General features: G+C 37.1%; 7 protein-coding genes across 7 annotated transcripts; 3 read left to right on the top strand and 4 right to left on the bottom strand.

Moving 5' to 3' along the window:
- Nucleotides 1–1476: 1476 nt before the first annotated feature.
- RHIMIDRAFT_294319 (uncharacterized protein) lies at nucleotides 1477–1924 on the top strand. The gene is made up of 3 exons (XM_023614076.1): nucleotides 1477–1517; nucleotides 1581–1708; nucleotides 1764–1924. Exons 1-3 carry the CDS (start codon nucleotides 1495–1497, stop codon nucleotides 1781–1783), a joined length of 171 nt encoding a protein of 56 aa, XP_023463174.1. The 5' UTR covers nucleotides 1477–1494; the 3' UTR covers nucleotides 1784–1924.
- A 75-nt stretch (nucleotides 1925–1999) lies between these two features.
- RHIMIDRAFT_246078 (kinase-like protein) lies at nucleotides 2000–3686 on the top strand (the record flags this gene model as incomplete). The annotated part of the gene is made up of 3 exons (XM_023610267.1): nucleotides 2000–2227; nucleotides 2284–2718; nucleotides 2766–3686. The coding sequence occupies 3 exons, from the start codon at nucleotides 2000–2002 to the stop codon at nucleotides 3684–3686; spliced, it is 1584 nt and encodes a 527-aa protein (XP_023463173.1).
- Nucleotides 3687–3881: 195 nt separating this feature from the next.
- On the bottom strand, nucleotides 3882–6888 carry RHIMIDRAFT_246077 (HECT-domain-containing protein; the record flags this gene model as incomplete). Its single annotated transcript, XM_023610266.1, has 9 exons — nucleotides 3882–3930; nucleotides 3985–4618; nucleotides 4677–4802; nucleotides 4854–5392; nucleotides 5447–5735; nucleotides 5786–6145; nucleotides 6208–6304; nucleotides 6355–6703; nucleotides 6764–6888. 9 exons carry the CDS (start codon nucleotides 6886–6888, stop codon nucleotides 3882–3884), a joined length of 2568 nt encoding a protein of 855 aa, XP_023463172.1.
- A 530-nt stretch (nucleotides 6889–7418) lies between these two features.
- On the top strand, nucleotides 7419–8216 carry RHIMIDRAFT_246076 (uncharacterized protein; the record flags this gene model as incomplete). The annotated part of the gene is made up of 3 exons (XM_023610265.1): nucleotides 7419–7689; nucleotides 7736–7864; nucleotides 7915–8216. The coding sequence occupies 3 exons, from the start codon at nucleotides 7419–7421 to the stop codon at nucleotides 8214–8216; spliced, it is 702 nt and encodes a 233-aa protein (XP_023463171.1).
- Nucleotides 8217–8421: 205 nt separating this feature from the next.
- RHIMIDRAFT_240579 (uncharacterized protein) lies at nucleotides 8422–8875 on the bottom strand (the record flags this gene model as incomplete). The annotated part of the gene is made up of 4 exons (XM_023609414.1): nucleotides 8422–8504; nucleotides 8559–8672; nucleotides 8734–8774; nucleotides 8826–8875. 4 exons carry the CDS (start codon nucleotides 8873–8875, stop codon nucleotides 8422–8424), a joined length of 288 nt encoding a protein of 95 aa, XP_023463170.1.
- A 2535-nt stretch (nucleotides 8876–11410) lies between these two features.
- Nucleotides 11411–12946, bottom strand: RHIMIDRAFT_47586 (DNA-repair protein rad2). The gene is made up of 6 exons (XM_023615294.1): nucleotides 12605–12946; nucleotides 12177–12554; nucleotides 11875–12096; nucleotides 11756–11820; nucleotides 11591–11696; nucleotides 11411–11544 (listed from the first exon to the last, which is right to left on the bottom strand). The coding sequence occupies exons 1-6, from the start codon at nucleotides 12893–12895 to the stop codon at nucleotides 11473–11475; spliced, it is 1134 nt and encodes a 377-aa protein (XP_023463169.1). The 5' UTR covers nucleotides 12896–12946; the 3' UTR covers nucleotides 11411–11472.
- A 1-nt stretch (nucleotide 12947) lies between these two features.
- On the bottom strand, nucleotides 12948–14224 carry RHIMIDRAFT_47581 (protein phosphatase methylesterase 1). Its single transcript, XM_023615293.1, has 4 exons — nucleotides 14066–14224; nucleotides 13621–14016; nucleotides 13402–13578; nucleotides 12948–13355 (listed from the first exon to the last, which is right to left on the bottom strand). The coding sequence occupies exons 1-4, from the start codon at nucleotides 14143–14145 to the stop codon at nucleotides 12980–12982; spliced, it is 1029 nt and encodes a 342-aa protein (XP_023463168.1). The 5' UTR covers nucleotides 14146–14224; the 3' UTR covers nucleotides 12948–12979.
- Nucleotides 14225–14470: the final 246 nt, after the last annotated feature.

The following is a 14470-nucleotide window of genomic DNA, read 5'->3' as shown; positions in this document are numbered from 1 at the left end:
AATGCAGAATTTCTTAAAGCCAGACTCGTGCAGCTGTTGCGGAGGCTTTTTAACAAAAAAAAAGGATATTATGTATCAACAAAGCATGCTTAATGCCAAATCCTATAAATATATCACGGGTTCAATGGGCCAGTGCGTGATCTATTTCAGAAGGCTAATGTGTCAGATATAAAAAAGACATTGGTCATCTTTTTAGTAAGAATAACAAAAGAGAGAGAAAGAGAGAAAATAAGAGCAAGTAAATCTAAAAGTAGTCTAATAATATTAGTCTGTCGAGGTAAATCAGGTCCTTTTACTGATTATTAGGGTCTTTGGATGATAGAATAACACGAATCGTTATCCATATAGAATGCGCCACCAGACAAAGGAAGTATTCTATTTTTAATATTCTCTTTTTTTTCTTTGTTTATTAACTTCATTTTGACGCTCAAGTTTCCTGCATCTTTATTTTGCATGCAACTGAGGTTGAACTATGGACGCATGATAAAGGTTATTTACACCAATTCAAAGGTCTCGCTTCAGATAAGGCTTTGATTAAACTATTGAGTTATGGATGAATTAGACGTTATCGTTTTGTTAACTAAAGTATAAGGAGCCACTGGTGGCATACAGATAAGCCTCAGAAAGAAATAAAGCGTGTATTCGTAGCTGTCGTAGTTCTACAACAAAAGCCTTAACATCTGCCAAAAAAGGGACGCATGGGCTTTTTACTAACATGACCATAGCCCCTTCTTTCACTTCAAAAGTACCATTGCCTTTGTTTTGTATCTTTTTGCTTTTTAAGCCACAGAGTACTTTTTATGCAAATGGTGCGCTTGTACACAGTTAATATCTTCATATTTCATTTATCATAAAGTCAGACAAACTATCGCTTTTGAGTCTATCCAAAAAAGGAGTACCGCGTCTGCATAACCTTAGTTTACAATCCGCGTCAATGTACTTAAGGATAATTTATTTTTGACCCTGGACATTTAATACAAACAAATGACAGCTCAAAGCCAAAAAGTACAACTTAAAATTTATAATTCATATCCAGATTATTAACCGAATAATATGTTGTTTAACCAGAATTTATCAAAGATCAAATAGGGACCTAGAGAACATGTCAAGTGACATATGCCAGCGATAAAAGGTAGGGGCATAAATCAAGATATTCTCAAGGGGAGACAGATGTAGTTGTTCTCGGATATGAAACACTTGGTTCGTTTAGTCTTTTTATTAAAAAGATCCTTTGTACATCTCGATAATATATTCTATTATGGCCGTGAATGTTTTGCATAAACAAGTTATATTCATTTTAATAGAAGGCGTGACTTTCTTTATCTTATGGATCATTGTAAGCTTACAAACAGGGCCTCATAAACAGATACGAGTGTGTGAGTAATGTTTAAAGTATTCAAAAAATATAAAATAAGCGAGTGACGTAAATTGAAAATTTAAACGAGTACAACAATCACGTCTGTTTGTCTTTTTTTTACATTTATTTATTCAACTATGAATAGAGGAACCATTGTGTTGTAAGTTAAACAGAATATGCCTGTACCCGTGACTTAATTTTTATGTAAATATAACAATAACAGAGATATTGACGAAGCAGAATATCTCTTGGACCAATTAGGTGCACCAGATCAAGATGAAGACCCACTTGTTACAAAGTTGAGAAATAGATTAACTTTATTTTTAAAAGAAATTCGTAAAGGAGCAGAAGGTTATTAATGTGATCATCATCTATTACTACCACGCTATTAACGTGTTAAAAATAGGCTCAGGAAAGAAGGATTAATAAGGAATAAGGGTCTAGGTCCAAAGGAATAAAACGATAAACATGACAAAAATTTTCCCGCCCAAACCTTTTTTTTTCTTTTCTTTCTTTTTCATTTTCTTGGGTTTACACTCTCTCTTTATTATTATTATTATTATTATTATTATTATTATATACTTGCATAAATATAATACATACAACACGCACACAACATAAATATATTATAATGCATAAATAATGAGCGACATATCAGAGTATATCTTAGAATGCGACCTCAATTTTTATAGAGCTTATGCCTTACCGATCATAAAAAATAACCCAGAAATGTTTGATTTGGATGGGTTTCAATCAATTTTACATGAAAATGAAAACATATCACTTCACAGAACCATACAAGAAGCATTTCATGAATTCGAATTGGATAAACAATCACAATATGAATTAAATCCAAGATATGGAAGATATGTATGTTATATATATATGTATATCATCTCTCATTTGCCCCCAACTAATATTATTAGGTATGGGACATGGCTGATCAATGGTATCAGAAATGGTCCGTAGTATTCTCGATTGAACATATGTGTAATTGGGTCACGAGTCCATCTTCAAAGCCAACAAAAGTATTTGACGTTACTGCTTGGTTAACTCATACTGCCAAAAAATATTATATTCATCCTGATCATCTAAAACTGTTACAACACCTTAGTCATTATATCGCTGACTGGCATCAATCCAACAGGCCTCTTGCTTTAAGAGGTGTATTCAAACTAAACACGGTTCCTTTCTTTCCTCCAACTTGGTTCATAAATAAATCAAGACAAAGCAAAAGTGAAGGCCTTGCTCCCTCTTATCTGGCTACATTTGTCCCTCCTTACCGTTTACCTGATCATCAAGTGCCAGAACGCTGGAATCAAGTGTTCCTGAAAGGCATCACAGTGCAACCCGATCAAAAGGTAGACCTACATAAATGTTCTAGACTTTTCTTACATTACTATATTAGTTCAATCTTGACCCCATCCTCATTCATTCAACCTTGCATATCCTAGGCATAACAACGGACTATGATGAAGAATCTCAAACAAGTAAATTGATGTTTGTCATGCCCAAGGCAAAATTTGGTAATCTCGAAAGCCATATTGATCGAGAAATACCCAAGGATTATTTGAAACCCTGTCAATTAGCGTTGAGCATCACCAAAGATGTCAAGGATTTACATTGGAACTTCATCCATGGTAATATTCATCCACGTAATATCTTGTTAAATTATGCAGATTATGTCGGCGAGTTGGTTGATATCACATTTATGAAACGAAATAATGATAAAAGCAATATGGCATGGGCAGGTCGTTGGCCTTATGTCGCTCCTGAAGTCGTCTCGACTGGACTCAGCACCTCGGCAGATATTTATGCCCTTGGTATCATCCTCTGGCAATTGATCTCACGCGTCACTTTTCCGGATGACGCCCTGGTAGACCCTCATATCTATCGTATTGAACCAATTCCTGACGTTTTGAAGGAATGGCAAGATATATATATTGATTGTCTACACATCGACCCGTCCAAGCGACCGAATGCTTATACTCTACACAGACGATTAACCACTCTCTGCACCAAACTTAAACAGTCACCAGTGCCTCTCTCGGATATCACCACTGATTACATAAAAGCAAGAAGAGCCGAAATTGATCAGTTCTTATCTAGCTATCGAAAACTTTCACCACAGGAACTGTATGTGTCTTCACCTATGCCTACATCCACCAGTAGTACGGATAGTCATACGAGCACGAGCAGTAGTAATGAATCAAGAAGCACATTATACCAAGTTGGAGATCAAGTATTGACCGCTTCTGTCACAAGGCCATCTCACCAACGACTAAGAAGTTATCCAAGCCTTATTCAAAGCTTTCCCTCCTATACATAGATAAAATACTTTCCCTCTTTCTCCTTTACATATATTCACAGCTCCTCAAAAATCTGCATTCATTTATCTTTCTTTCTATTGTCACTGCTGATACTATTACAGCTTTATAGTTATGCGCGCCTTCATCGTATCAATGTTTAATAGCCCTCTCCTTTTTTTTTTGTAACGACTCAATAAAATATCAATACTATTTTATTAAGAAAGATCAAATCCTGCATCAGCAGTGATAGCATAGAGCAGTTTTCTACACAAGAAGGTAAATATATACGTGTTTCTTTTTGTATCACTTGAAACTTACTCTCTCAATACTCGATAAGAAGAAAAATTGGGTAATTTCAACAGGTTTACACAGGTTGAACTCGTCGGCAACCGGTCATCATCAACACCTGCATTTCGAATACAAAACTTGGGCACCAGCTCTTTAAAACCCAACAGAGGAGGACGAGAACACGATGTGACAAACTTGACAAATTTCATACGCAGTGTATTGTCAAATGATTCGAGCGCTTTCCAAAAGTTTTGAATTGTAGCATCACGTTCGTCGTAACCTGCAAGCACTGTGTTGGCACGTAAATCAGCCAAGTCAATTGGGATCGAGGCACCACCCAAGAGCACTTGAAGCTCCTGCTCGTTAAACATACGTAACCATTTGATATCTACAATGGTTGAAAGCCCCTTGAAGAATGCTCGGCATTGCTTGGCTATCTGTACATTCAGTCGATAGTTGGCCACGAGATAAATATATTGAATCCTGTTTTGGTTGGTCACAGGGACTTGGCTGCCGTTTGGCACAAGTTCAATAGTTTTACTGCTACCCATTTCGTCATGCGTCACAGTAAAGTCAAGTGAAAGGTCTTCCACGTTGCCATCGTACTTTTTAAGCGATAGTAAGCCCTTGTAAAGTTCTGGGTCTAGTGATGATAAATCGTCCACTATATGTTGTCAACAACTGTCAGTAAGGCCTAGACTCATATCTTTTATTGAACTTACAATAGTTTACTTTTCCCAAGCATTTCTTCAAAAAGAAACTTGCAAATGGTACATCCAGCAGTATCCCCTCATATACAGCTTTACCAATAATCAACCCTAGGAATCGAAAGTATTCCAATTGTTGCGCTATATAAATATATATTAGTTACCAGCCCCCTCTTTGTTTTTGATACTTACATTCAGTAGCAAAAGAATTAGGATTTGGGTATAAGAGTTGTTCAGGTGTAGCAACAAACAGACCATAATTGACATCAAATGCTTCATGACTCAGTCCTGTCAAGAATTCTTTAAACACGCCGCCTCCATCAATACCCGCTTCTTCCAGTCCAAATTCATCTACGAATGAAATCGCTACTTTATCCTTCAGCCCAACATCCAATTTATGGAACGCGTTGAACCCATCTTCAAATATATGATCTCTTCGGATAGTTGCGCCCACACGAGCACGGAATCGCTCGTCAATGTTGTTTCTTTTCTTGTCGTTTTGTATAAACTGTTGAAATATCTCTACACGCTGTTCAAAGGGTACCACAAAGGGAATATTGTTCAGGATGCCTAAACGAGGGCTGATAATGGCCAATCTTCCTTTCGACAGCTTCTTCTCTTGCTGATCCGTTTCTAGATTGAATTCTTCTGCCACAGCAGCACTTGAGAAATTATCTGTGTTCAGGTCCTTGATCAACCAGTGGTCAGTAGGGCAAAACGATCGACGTGAGCTACACAGAGGTTAATATTCAAAAGAGGAATGTAAAAAATCAAAGAAAACTTACTCTCTCATATGGATTTGTTGTAATAGCTGCGTGATGGTTGATCGTAACTGATGAAGTTGGATACCTGAATGGCTAATCTCTCTTGACAGGTCCATATTATCCGCACGCCAAAACATGACAAAGGAAATCGTCTTTAAGTGTGTGCTTAGCTGTATGATTTGTTTCAGTTGGAACGGGTGTTGATTTAGGTCATCACTTAAGAGTTCGGTATCAGCAATAGTTAATAACAACCTTGTATATATCTCACATAATAAATATAAAGTGGACCAACTCTCACTACTGTCAGCATCTATTGATAACGTTAATTTAAGAGTATACATATACATGTTGTCATTTTACCTGTCAGAAGTGAAATTGCCTCGTTCAACCGATATATAATCTGCTCTTGTCCAAATAATTGTGCTTCCTTTGACGCAGACCATGACTGCCACAAGGTCTGTAGCAATTGTTGCATAGCAACAGACTTGTACAACAATGTATTTAAAATGTCATTCTTTTTCATTGGCCAACGCAGTAAGAGTGTATTGATAAAGCTAGATACAAATCGTATGGCGTTGCTGTCCGTAGCAGTCAATTGCATGCACCTCGACAGCAGACTGTTTATCTTTTCGGTATTATAAAGTGATTCAAGACGATTCTTTATCAATGGTGATATTTTTGTTGGTAATTCTATCATTTCTACATCCTCATCACTACTATCTGAAGAATCTAACGTACTGTTTAGCTCGCGCATACCTCATGTTTTTCCTCTCCTTTTGTACCTCTGCCAGCATCATCTTGGACATGAATATAATTTGATGTCAAGAAAGAGACTGGTAAATGACTGAGCAATAACTGAATTGCTTTTGCATACTTTGCCTAATGAAACATCAATAACATTGCACTGAAGCCTTCGTGTTATATCATACCAAAACATGGTCATCTAGATATTTCCCATGTTGTATGTATCCCATTTCTGTCACATTCATCAGTAGTCCGGCCATAGACGCGTCGTCCTTGATAGCTCCTTCCTTGACTAGATCACCTACCACAACTAACCATGGACCAAGTGGCAGTTGAGTAACCATATCAGACATTGCCTGATTTGACATATTATCCAGTAAGAAAGGCTCCGTGAATAAATCAAGCGTGATGATGCGTAATACATCGAATGAAGGATGTCGTAAACTGATCACCTGCAAAATAATAGACTCAACGATTTGTGCTACCTCTCTATAGGAAGTCATTGCCCTACGCAGGTAGTCCAGTAGATATGTGCTGCGTAAGGAATAGACTAAGATCTGGACGCGACAATTATCTTTGTCGACTAGTGCATACATTGATGGATTGTAGAGCAGTGAAAGTAGTCGGTAAGCGTTGAGTTCATCTGTGGTCTGCAAGAGTACTTTTTTGATAAGAAAGCACATGAGCCAAGTCCATGAATCTGTGGCAATCATAAACATATCCTCTAAAAGCGTCTTGTCTGTCTGCTTGGATAATAATAGTCTTATATATGGCTGCAGGTATCGTTCTTTATCTTTTTCAGGTTGATAAAATAGTATTAATGCTCGTGTGAGCGTTAAAATGAATTGTGCTTTATCATTCAGAGAAGGCTGTGCATCGAATTGCTCGAGTAAAGTCAAAAACACTTGTCGCGCTTCGTTCCGAGCTATGGCTGCTTGTCTACGTCCCCTATAGAATGCCTAGAATGCCCATTAATGAGTATTATTCTTAGTTAATCGCTCTTGTTTACCTGTATCTGCTGTATACTCCTTTGCTTTATGCGTTCTTGTTCTCTTGCCTTACGCTCATTTTGTGCCTTTAATAGTAACGACTTTTTATCGCCCACTGTCTTGACACCTCCCAAGTTGATGTTGCGTCTTGGTTTATAATTTCCTTCAAAAGTAAAATTCATTATGCAGACACTCAAAAATAAAGAGAGAAAAAAGTACAGAAAAGTCCTTGCGTAGTTCTTTTTTTTTAATTACCAAATATGAAATCAGACAAAAGAAGAGCAGCAGCTAAGCCAGTTTCATATACAAATTATAGTACTGATGAAGAGGATGAGTTGAACGACTATGAGGACGCAAAGTTTAAAGAATCATTTACTGATGAAGAAGAAAATAATAATAGTGAACTCGAGTCATTATCTGAAGAAGAATTAGACGAGGAAGAAGACGACGATGAGGACGAGGACGAGGACGAAGAAGATGAACAGCCCATACCAGCAAAGTCATCACGTAATAATAAAAGAAAGAAATCAGGTAAAGATTAGTCAAGCCTGCTTTGTTAGTATTTAATATGATCTAGTGATTGAGGATGACAGTGAGGAAGGATTTTCCGATGGAGAAGAAGTGATCAAGAATCGACCCATGACAAAAAGACAAAGAGCTAAACTGAATCATGAAGAACCAGAGGATTATTTACAGCTGCCCATGGGTAAATAAGCAAAAAGAACTAGAAACATACACACTCACATTACACATTAGATACGGGAAAAAAGAAGCTTTTAACAGAGGAAGAAGAACAGCTACGCAAATCAGAGGTTGCGAGAAGAAGAAAAAACCAGAGTATACAAAGAGCAGAAAAGGATAAGGCAGATACGATCAACCGTTTACTGAAAAAGCAAGCATCAAAGACAAAGCGTGTGATTGAAGATAGTGAAGAGACAGCACAAAAAAGACAATCAGATCCCAAGAGTATAAAATATGTTCAAAATACAAATGGAAGTCAATTATCTATTCCTCAAGCCTACTCTTTAGAGGATATCTTTGGTGAACTGAAAAAGTAAAAATTCTATACACATAATACAACTTCAACTAATCACACACATATATACATATTGTAGGCCTACGTTATCTACACCTATAAAATGTCAAGTAGAAGGCTGTTCCAATGATCGTAAATACACTGCAAAAAAGAGTGGCAAGTTCGTTTGTTCATTTGAACACTATAAGTTGATGGAAACACAATAAATGTTGCTGTTCTCTTTTATTTTATGTGTGTTTACGGAATCCCTCAACCTTGTTTGTCTTTAATGCTTCAAAATACATATCAGCCAAGTGACGGCAACTTTGATCTAGAAAAGAATGAATAGGCTTATAAAGAAAGAAAAAGAAAAAGAAAAACTTACAGTGGTTGACACCTTCAGTTCTATAACATTCATCTAACTTTTCTTTAATAATACGGGCTTCCATAGCTTTAACCCAATCATCACGGATCTTTTGATTACGAGCGGCGTAAACAGCTAATGGAAAGGAGAGAAGTAATTAGACATGATTACTGTGTTTGTGCATTCCAAAATTTACCTTTGCGGTCAGTCTTGTCAACTTCGCTCAAAGAAGGGACGCTAATGATAAATGAGTATAGTTTATTTTATATAGTTATTAGAGCCACTAACCGTTCGAATTGCTTGTGGTCGGGGTATGCCCAAGGTTCAACGGTAGACATGTTATTGTAAGAGTGAAAAAGTTATAGACCACCCAGGCCAGTAGATAATCCCGCTATACATTTTTTTGGCTTGTTTCGATTTGGGAGAAGTTGAAATAAAACACCGCACCTACGTCACACTTAGACTCATTTACTTTAGGCAGAAAGTCTGTCCTCGCCTATGTCAGCTATTGTAAAAGGTGCAGCAAGCAAAAGGCATTTGGCTTAAATCCTCACGATTTTGAGACAGCACGCCTTATTAGAGCTTTTCCTGGTACCATTAATAAGAAAGGAGTCAAGAGTAAGAGGCATAGCTTAAAAGACCAAGGAAATAACATATTGAATGATGGCTGCACCAAACAAGAGATGAAAAAAGTTAGTGGCTACTTCTTGACTGAAAAGAATAGTCCTCTTGGTTGCAGAGACAAACTCTGCTTTTTGATCAGTCATGCCATGCTTTGCCGTAGCCAAACAGCGCTTGGGATGCAGTTTGCTTATTTGTTCTTGCTTGTACTAGAAAATCAAGGAATATCGGAACAGTGCTCTTAGGGACCACACCCCGAAACGTAGATTTCGGGCCGAACGCTTAGGGGCTACGGAGTGTGGTCCCTAAGAAAAACGGACCGGAAGGGAGATTCTTGGTACACTCCCTCGCCTTCTCATGGAGTAGTATACGAGGAGTGTGCGAGATACTAGTACCTGTCTTTGCAATTATTAGTGGGCGCATTTTTACAATAAATATATATCTTTGATATTCTTACGGCTAATTCTAGAAGCTACCACCTGATTTACTTACTTAATATAAAATAGTAAATTCATAATTTTTCGAAAATAGTTTTATGTTACTTTATTTTGCAGAGAAGGGAAGTTCCATCCCTCTGAATACATACAACACTTTTAAACTCGTGGTAACGTGATTTCGATTTCGTGCACCTACGAAAAATATCGCGCTTGCGATAATATTTATATTAATTGGGTCGGCATAGTATAACAGCAATAGGAAGCGCACACTCCTCGCGACTACTCCATGAGAAGGTAGTGTCACTGTTTTGAGATTTGGTAGTGCGCGAGGGAGTGCGCCAAAAATCTCCCTATCGGAATGCATTACTTTGGTTGCAACTATCATTTTTGGAAAAGCCAGTTAACATGGCAAGATTGAATATGGCTTGTCTGTTCGACATCATGATGTTGAAGTATGCTCTATCGGCGCTCTGGCAAAGAACCTTTTTTCAAGATCCCACTTCGAGAACGAGCCTTTTCCTGACTCCACTCGCCCTGAAAATTAGTACGAGACTGTGGTTTTCAAGGAAGATGATAGATTTACGCCAATTACATACAGAGATCAGCATAAAATCTATGTCGATGCTTTTAAACGGGTTAGTATTCATACCTCCAAGATCACTCATGCCAACCGTAAGAGTGCGCTGAGCATGATTGCTCAAGAGAATGTTTCAAGCGACCAGCAAAAGATGGTCGATAGGTGGGGCACAAATTGTATGGTAGATTGCTACATTTCAAGCTTACTGGTGGAAGCAACGAAGAGTGTGGCTGGATTTCCTCCTCATCAAGGGAAATATTTTTTGCCCCATGCTGTTGTCGTACCTCCCATAGGTTTGCAAGTATTGGTGTTCCTTAATATTGAATTCTGGAAGGAGAAGTTTGATAACAATGATGGAGTACAAGATATTGCTGGGTCAAACTTCTTGGATTTACTTGCCCAACTGAGAGTGATGTTTCTTCAGGTAAATCGAGTATCTTGCAACAAAATAGTCAGCAATATAACCAAACATTTATAATTGCATAGGACTCTGTTATTCTGAAAAAGATGTACCTCAACTATTACCTTTGGGGCGTGCGAACTGTTTGATAATAACCTTTACGATACATTTGAAGATCAGCTACTTGCAATAGTATTGTTTGTCATAGTGTAATATTAACTAACATGAATAAAAAATGCTATTAAAATACACAAACAAAGATAATCCACATAGACTTTCCTTTTTACTTCTTTTTGATAAGCAAAGAGTCTAGCAATGATAATAGTCAGCTCTATAATAAAATTCAATGAAAGACACTCTTTATAAGTCGTATTATTTCCCAATGGTCATATAATACTAATGTATTTACTTCATTTCTATTTAGACATATATTTCTTGTTTTGTGGGAACATGCCTTTTTATTTCATTTTATGAACATTACACTTTTGACTTTACATACACAGCTAAACAACGTTAAACATGATAGAGCTTGCTTAGTTCATTTTTTACTAGAGTATATTTATTCAATTTTTCCAGCGTTGATACGCAATTATAAACAGCGGTGTATTTTGTTCAACTGGCCTTCTCAATTCCCTGTCGTCCAAAACAAGAGATTACAACCAGTGACAGCATCCAAGACTAATAAACGAAGCTACGACTTGAATATTTATCACCTGAGATTATACTAAAATAAATGCATGATGCATGTTTGGAAAATAGGCCTCATCGAGAAATTTCACTCAAGATACTTCTTTTAGGGCAAAATGGACTTACAAACAATGTAATAATACATGTATTAAATGAAGGCATAACCAATACGCATTCAATAGTAAAAAAAAAAAAAAATTAAAAGAAACATCGTTATTTCTTTTTTCCTCTCTTGGAAGCCGCACCTTTCTTTGCTGTCTCTTCTGCAGGGCGTTTCTTTGTGTTCTATGATACAATGAATATAAGTAATATAGACTAACATCAAGTTTACCTTATCTCCATTTGGCACCACTTTAAAGAAATCCTGTACTCTTGTCTGTGTTGCCTGTTTTAAATTCTTTGCTAATCTTTCACAGCCCTTTCTTATACGATCCTCACTAATAAATCACATTGTTAAGAGCCACGTTTACTGCGCATGTTTGTAATTAGTATTTACGAAAATCCTTTCTCTCTCACCAAGAAATCAACAACAGCATCCACATCAGGCGTACCCCAGGAAAGCTATATATGACACAAGTTATTATTTCAACTTTTTATTATTGCTATCCTTCTTACCTCAACTTCAGATGCTGGAGTCACCACAGGTTTAACAAACAGTTCACGAGCTTCGGCATAATTCCAATCTTTTGGTATACCTTCTTTCAACTTTGCACCAAGATGCTTGATTGCTTCATCAATCGTCTTGTGTTCTTTAATCAAATTATAAGCGCTTTTTGGTCCAACACCCTTAATACTCTCAGTATAATCACAACCCAAGAGAATACAGAGATCGATAAACTATAAAATATGAATTCGCCCTGCTACTTTATCTTTTCTTTTCTTTTCTTTTCTTTTCTTTTCTTTTCTTTTCTTTTTACCTGCTCCGAAGTTAATCCCATACCTTCCAATGCCCTTTCCAAATTGATTTCATCAATCGGCAACTTGCGTGCTTCAGAAAACGTCAAGTGGCGTAACAGAACGGGTGCCTTGAACGTGAGAGTATCCATATCTTCTGAGGCAGCTGCATACACTTTACCACCTCTAGCCAGCTCAGCACATTGAGCCTCTGCTTCACAAGGCGCTTCGACATAGGGAATACCCATAGCTTTCAACAATCGCTTACACTCCGCATTATGTTGATCGGTCACTCTGACTGTTCGTTTTGTATATCTTGTCACATCAGCTGCTGTACCAACTTCGGCTGCTTCCTCCATTTTTTGTTGAGCTTCTTCCTTGCGTGCTTTTCTTTTTGCCAACTATATGTATATTAGCTTTTATTTTATAAATATATGTATATCTTTTATACCTCTCCGGATTTCAAAGTAGGTGGTTTTCCGTCAAAGACATAAACTGGTTTAATTCCATTCTCGACTATACGAACCGTACGATAAAACATACCCATCAAGTGACTGGTCGTTTCGCCTTCTTCATTTTGAAGGACTTGACCGTCCTGTTGACGAACGGCAATCATAAATTGATAGATGCTCATCGATGCGTCAATGGCCACTTTACGACCAAAAAAGTTCTTCAATTCATAACGTTTGATTGCATTAGGTGCATGTTCAGAGATCAGCTGATTTAAGCCTTTGATTCCCATAATATGTAAAAAAAAAGAGAGAGAAAAAATAATTACATGGCACGCGCGCGCGTAGTTTGCATGAAAATTTTTTTTTTCTCTTATTTATTTACTAAACACTTTGGGAGGTAAGATCAAACGACGGTTTCGTCTGAAAAATTCTATCAAACATGTAGCCGTTTTCATAGGTACGTCCTCTTGGACAAAATGACCTGAATCTGTAAATATCTCTAGTTGGAATTTACCTTGCATTTGTCCAATAATTAGTGGTTTATCCAGTCTATCTGTTCCTGCCAGTATCAACAGTTTGGCCGTACCAGAGTTTAGAAATTTTTCGCTTAGACCTGTAAACCATTCAGACCAGTAAGGTTGTGTCTTTGAGAGATCTGTGATCCATTTAAGTTTATTATCGGTTGATGTAAGTAAAGGAGGGATAGAGAGTTTGGCAGATGCTAGGTTCATCAAGGTATTTGATTGAATACTAGAGATAATAAGTTACAAAAAAGGTATTTGTCTTTTTACTTTACCTCCATTGAACCGCTTGCTCATATGTATTAAATTGCTTTGGTCTTGAATTTAAGATTCTAGTCATGGAAGATAATGCATCCATGGCTGATCCTTCGACCACATCAATCACCGTGACACCCATGATGTTCTTGAACACTCGCTTATGAGCCACATTGACTACGACTGATCCACCCATACTAATGAATGTTAGTTATTGACCTGTATATGTCAACCTATACCTATGACCAACCAGAACAATGTCCTGATTATCTTTCACAATATCTCGGATGATAGCTATTAAATCAGTCGACATACGTTCCAATGAAAAATCCAATTCATCTTCAGTCTTGGTCGCACCATGTCCTCTACAGTCGATAGCTATCACGCCATACTCGCCTTGGGTAAGCTCCTTGATATGCTTTGCTACCCATCCAAACGAAAGACCGGAAGATCCTGCCCCATGATGCATAAGAAATAAGGGCCCGTCTGGCTTAACTGGGTCACTCTTGTATATGCGAAACACGTCATTGGTTCCTGATATGTTCAAATTGATGGATTCATCAAAGTAATCTTGCCATTCATTTGGACTGTATTTTTGAGAAGAAGAACGCTGACGCTGTGATGATGGAATATTACTATTCATTGTTAATATATTACAGACATGTGTGCATATATCTTTCTCACTTAAAGCTTCCTTCATCTGCTCTTATTGATTCCAAGGGTAATTGGGGCTTTTTAAAGATTTCTCTTTCCAACGACGACATGATTAAAAAGAAAGAGAGAAAAAGGAAATATTTATTATTTAAAGTAAAAAGAGCTACACTTTTGTGCTATTCATAAAATGTTGACCACCTTATTATACACTCACATTTAAAAAATAGATTACAAACTGTATTATTGTCTTTTATAACATTGTTTATTTCTCAATATTTTATCAAGTATACATGTCAGTCGAACACGTCTCAACAAAACAACGTGGTCCTTATCAAGTACACGAGGAAAGAAAGTATTGAGGGAGGGTATACAGCTGGTTTATTCTTTTTCTTTCTCTGGTTCTTGCTTGGTTACTTCTTTTAATAGAGCATCAAT

This window comes from Rhizopus microsporus, assembly GCF_002708625.1.
Source record: "Rhizopus microsporus ATCC 52813 unplaced genomic scaffold scaffold_17, whole genome shotgun sequence".
NCBI classification, from domain to species: domain Eukaryota; kingdom Fungi; phylum Mucoromycota; class Mucoromycetes; order Mucorales; family Rhizopodaceae; genus Rhizopus; species Rhizopus microsporus.
This window is presented reverse-complemented; position numbering and strand designations above follow the sequence as displayed.

What these genes read in the sequence shown, in the direction of transcription:
- RHIMIDRAFT_47586 (XM_023615294.1), bottom strand. Translation starts at nt 12,895, where the DNA reads ATGGGAATCAAAGGCTTAAATCAGCTGATCTCTGAACATGCACCTAAT. An exon ending in CTACTTTGAAATCCGGAGAG is followed by an intron (nt 12,555 to 12,604) that starts GTATAAAAGATA and finishes ATATACATATAG; the next exon opens with TTGGCAAAAAGAAAAGCACG. An exon ending in GTGAGAGAGAAAGGATTTTC is followed by an intron (nt 11,697 to 11,755) that starts GTAAATACTAAT and finishes GTGATTTATTAG; the next exon opens with TGAGGATCGTATAAGAAAGG.
- RHIMIDRAFT_47581 (XM_023615293.1), bottom strand. Translation starts at nt 14,145, where the DNA reads ATGTCGTCGTTGGAAAGAGAAATCTTTAAAAAGCCCCAATTACCCTTG. An exon ending in GCAGATGAAGGAAGCTTTAA is followed by an intron (nt 14,017 to 14,065) that starts GTGAGAAAGATA and finishes AACAATGAATAG; the next exon opens with TAATATTCCATCATCACAGC. An exon ending in ATTGTTCTGGTTGGTCATAG is followed by an intron (nt 13,579 to 13,620) that starts GTATAGGTTGAC and finishes AACATTCATTAG; the next exon opens with TATGGGTGGATCAGTCGTAG.
- RHIMIDRAFT_294319 (XM_023614076.1), top strand. Translation starts at nt 1,495, where the DNA reads ATGAATAGAGGAACCATTGTGTT. An exon ending in AATAGAGGAACCATTGTGTT is followed by an intron (nt 1,518 to 1,580) that starts GTAAGTTAAACA and finishes TAACAATAACAG; the next exon opens with AGATATTGACGAAGCAGAAT. An exon ending in AATTCGTAAAGGAGCAGAAG is followed by an intron (nt 1,709 to 1,763) that starts GTTATTAATGTG and finishes TGTTAAAAATAG; the next exon opens with GCTCAGGAAAGAAGGATTAA.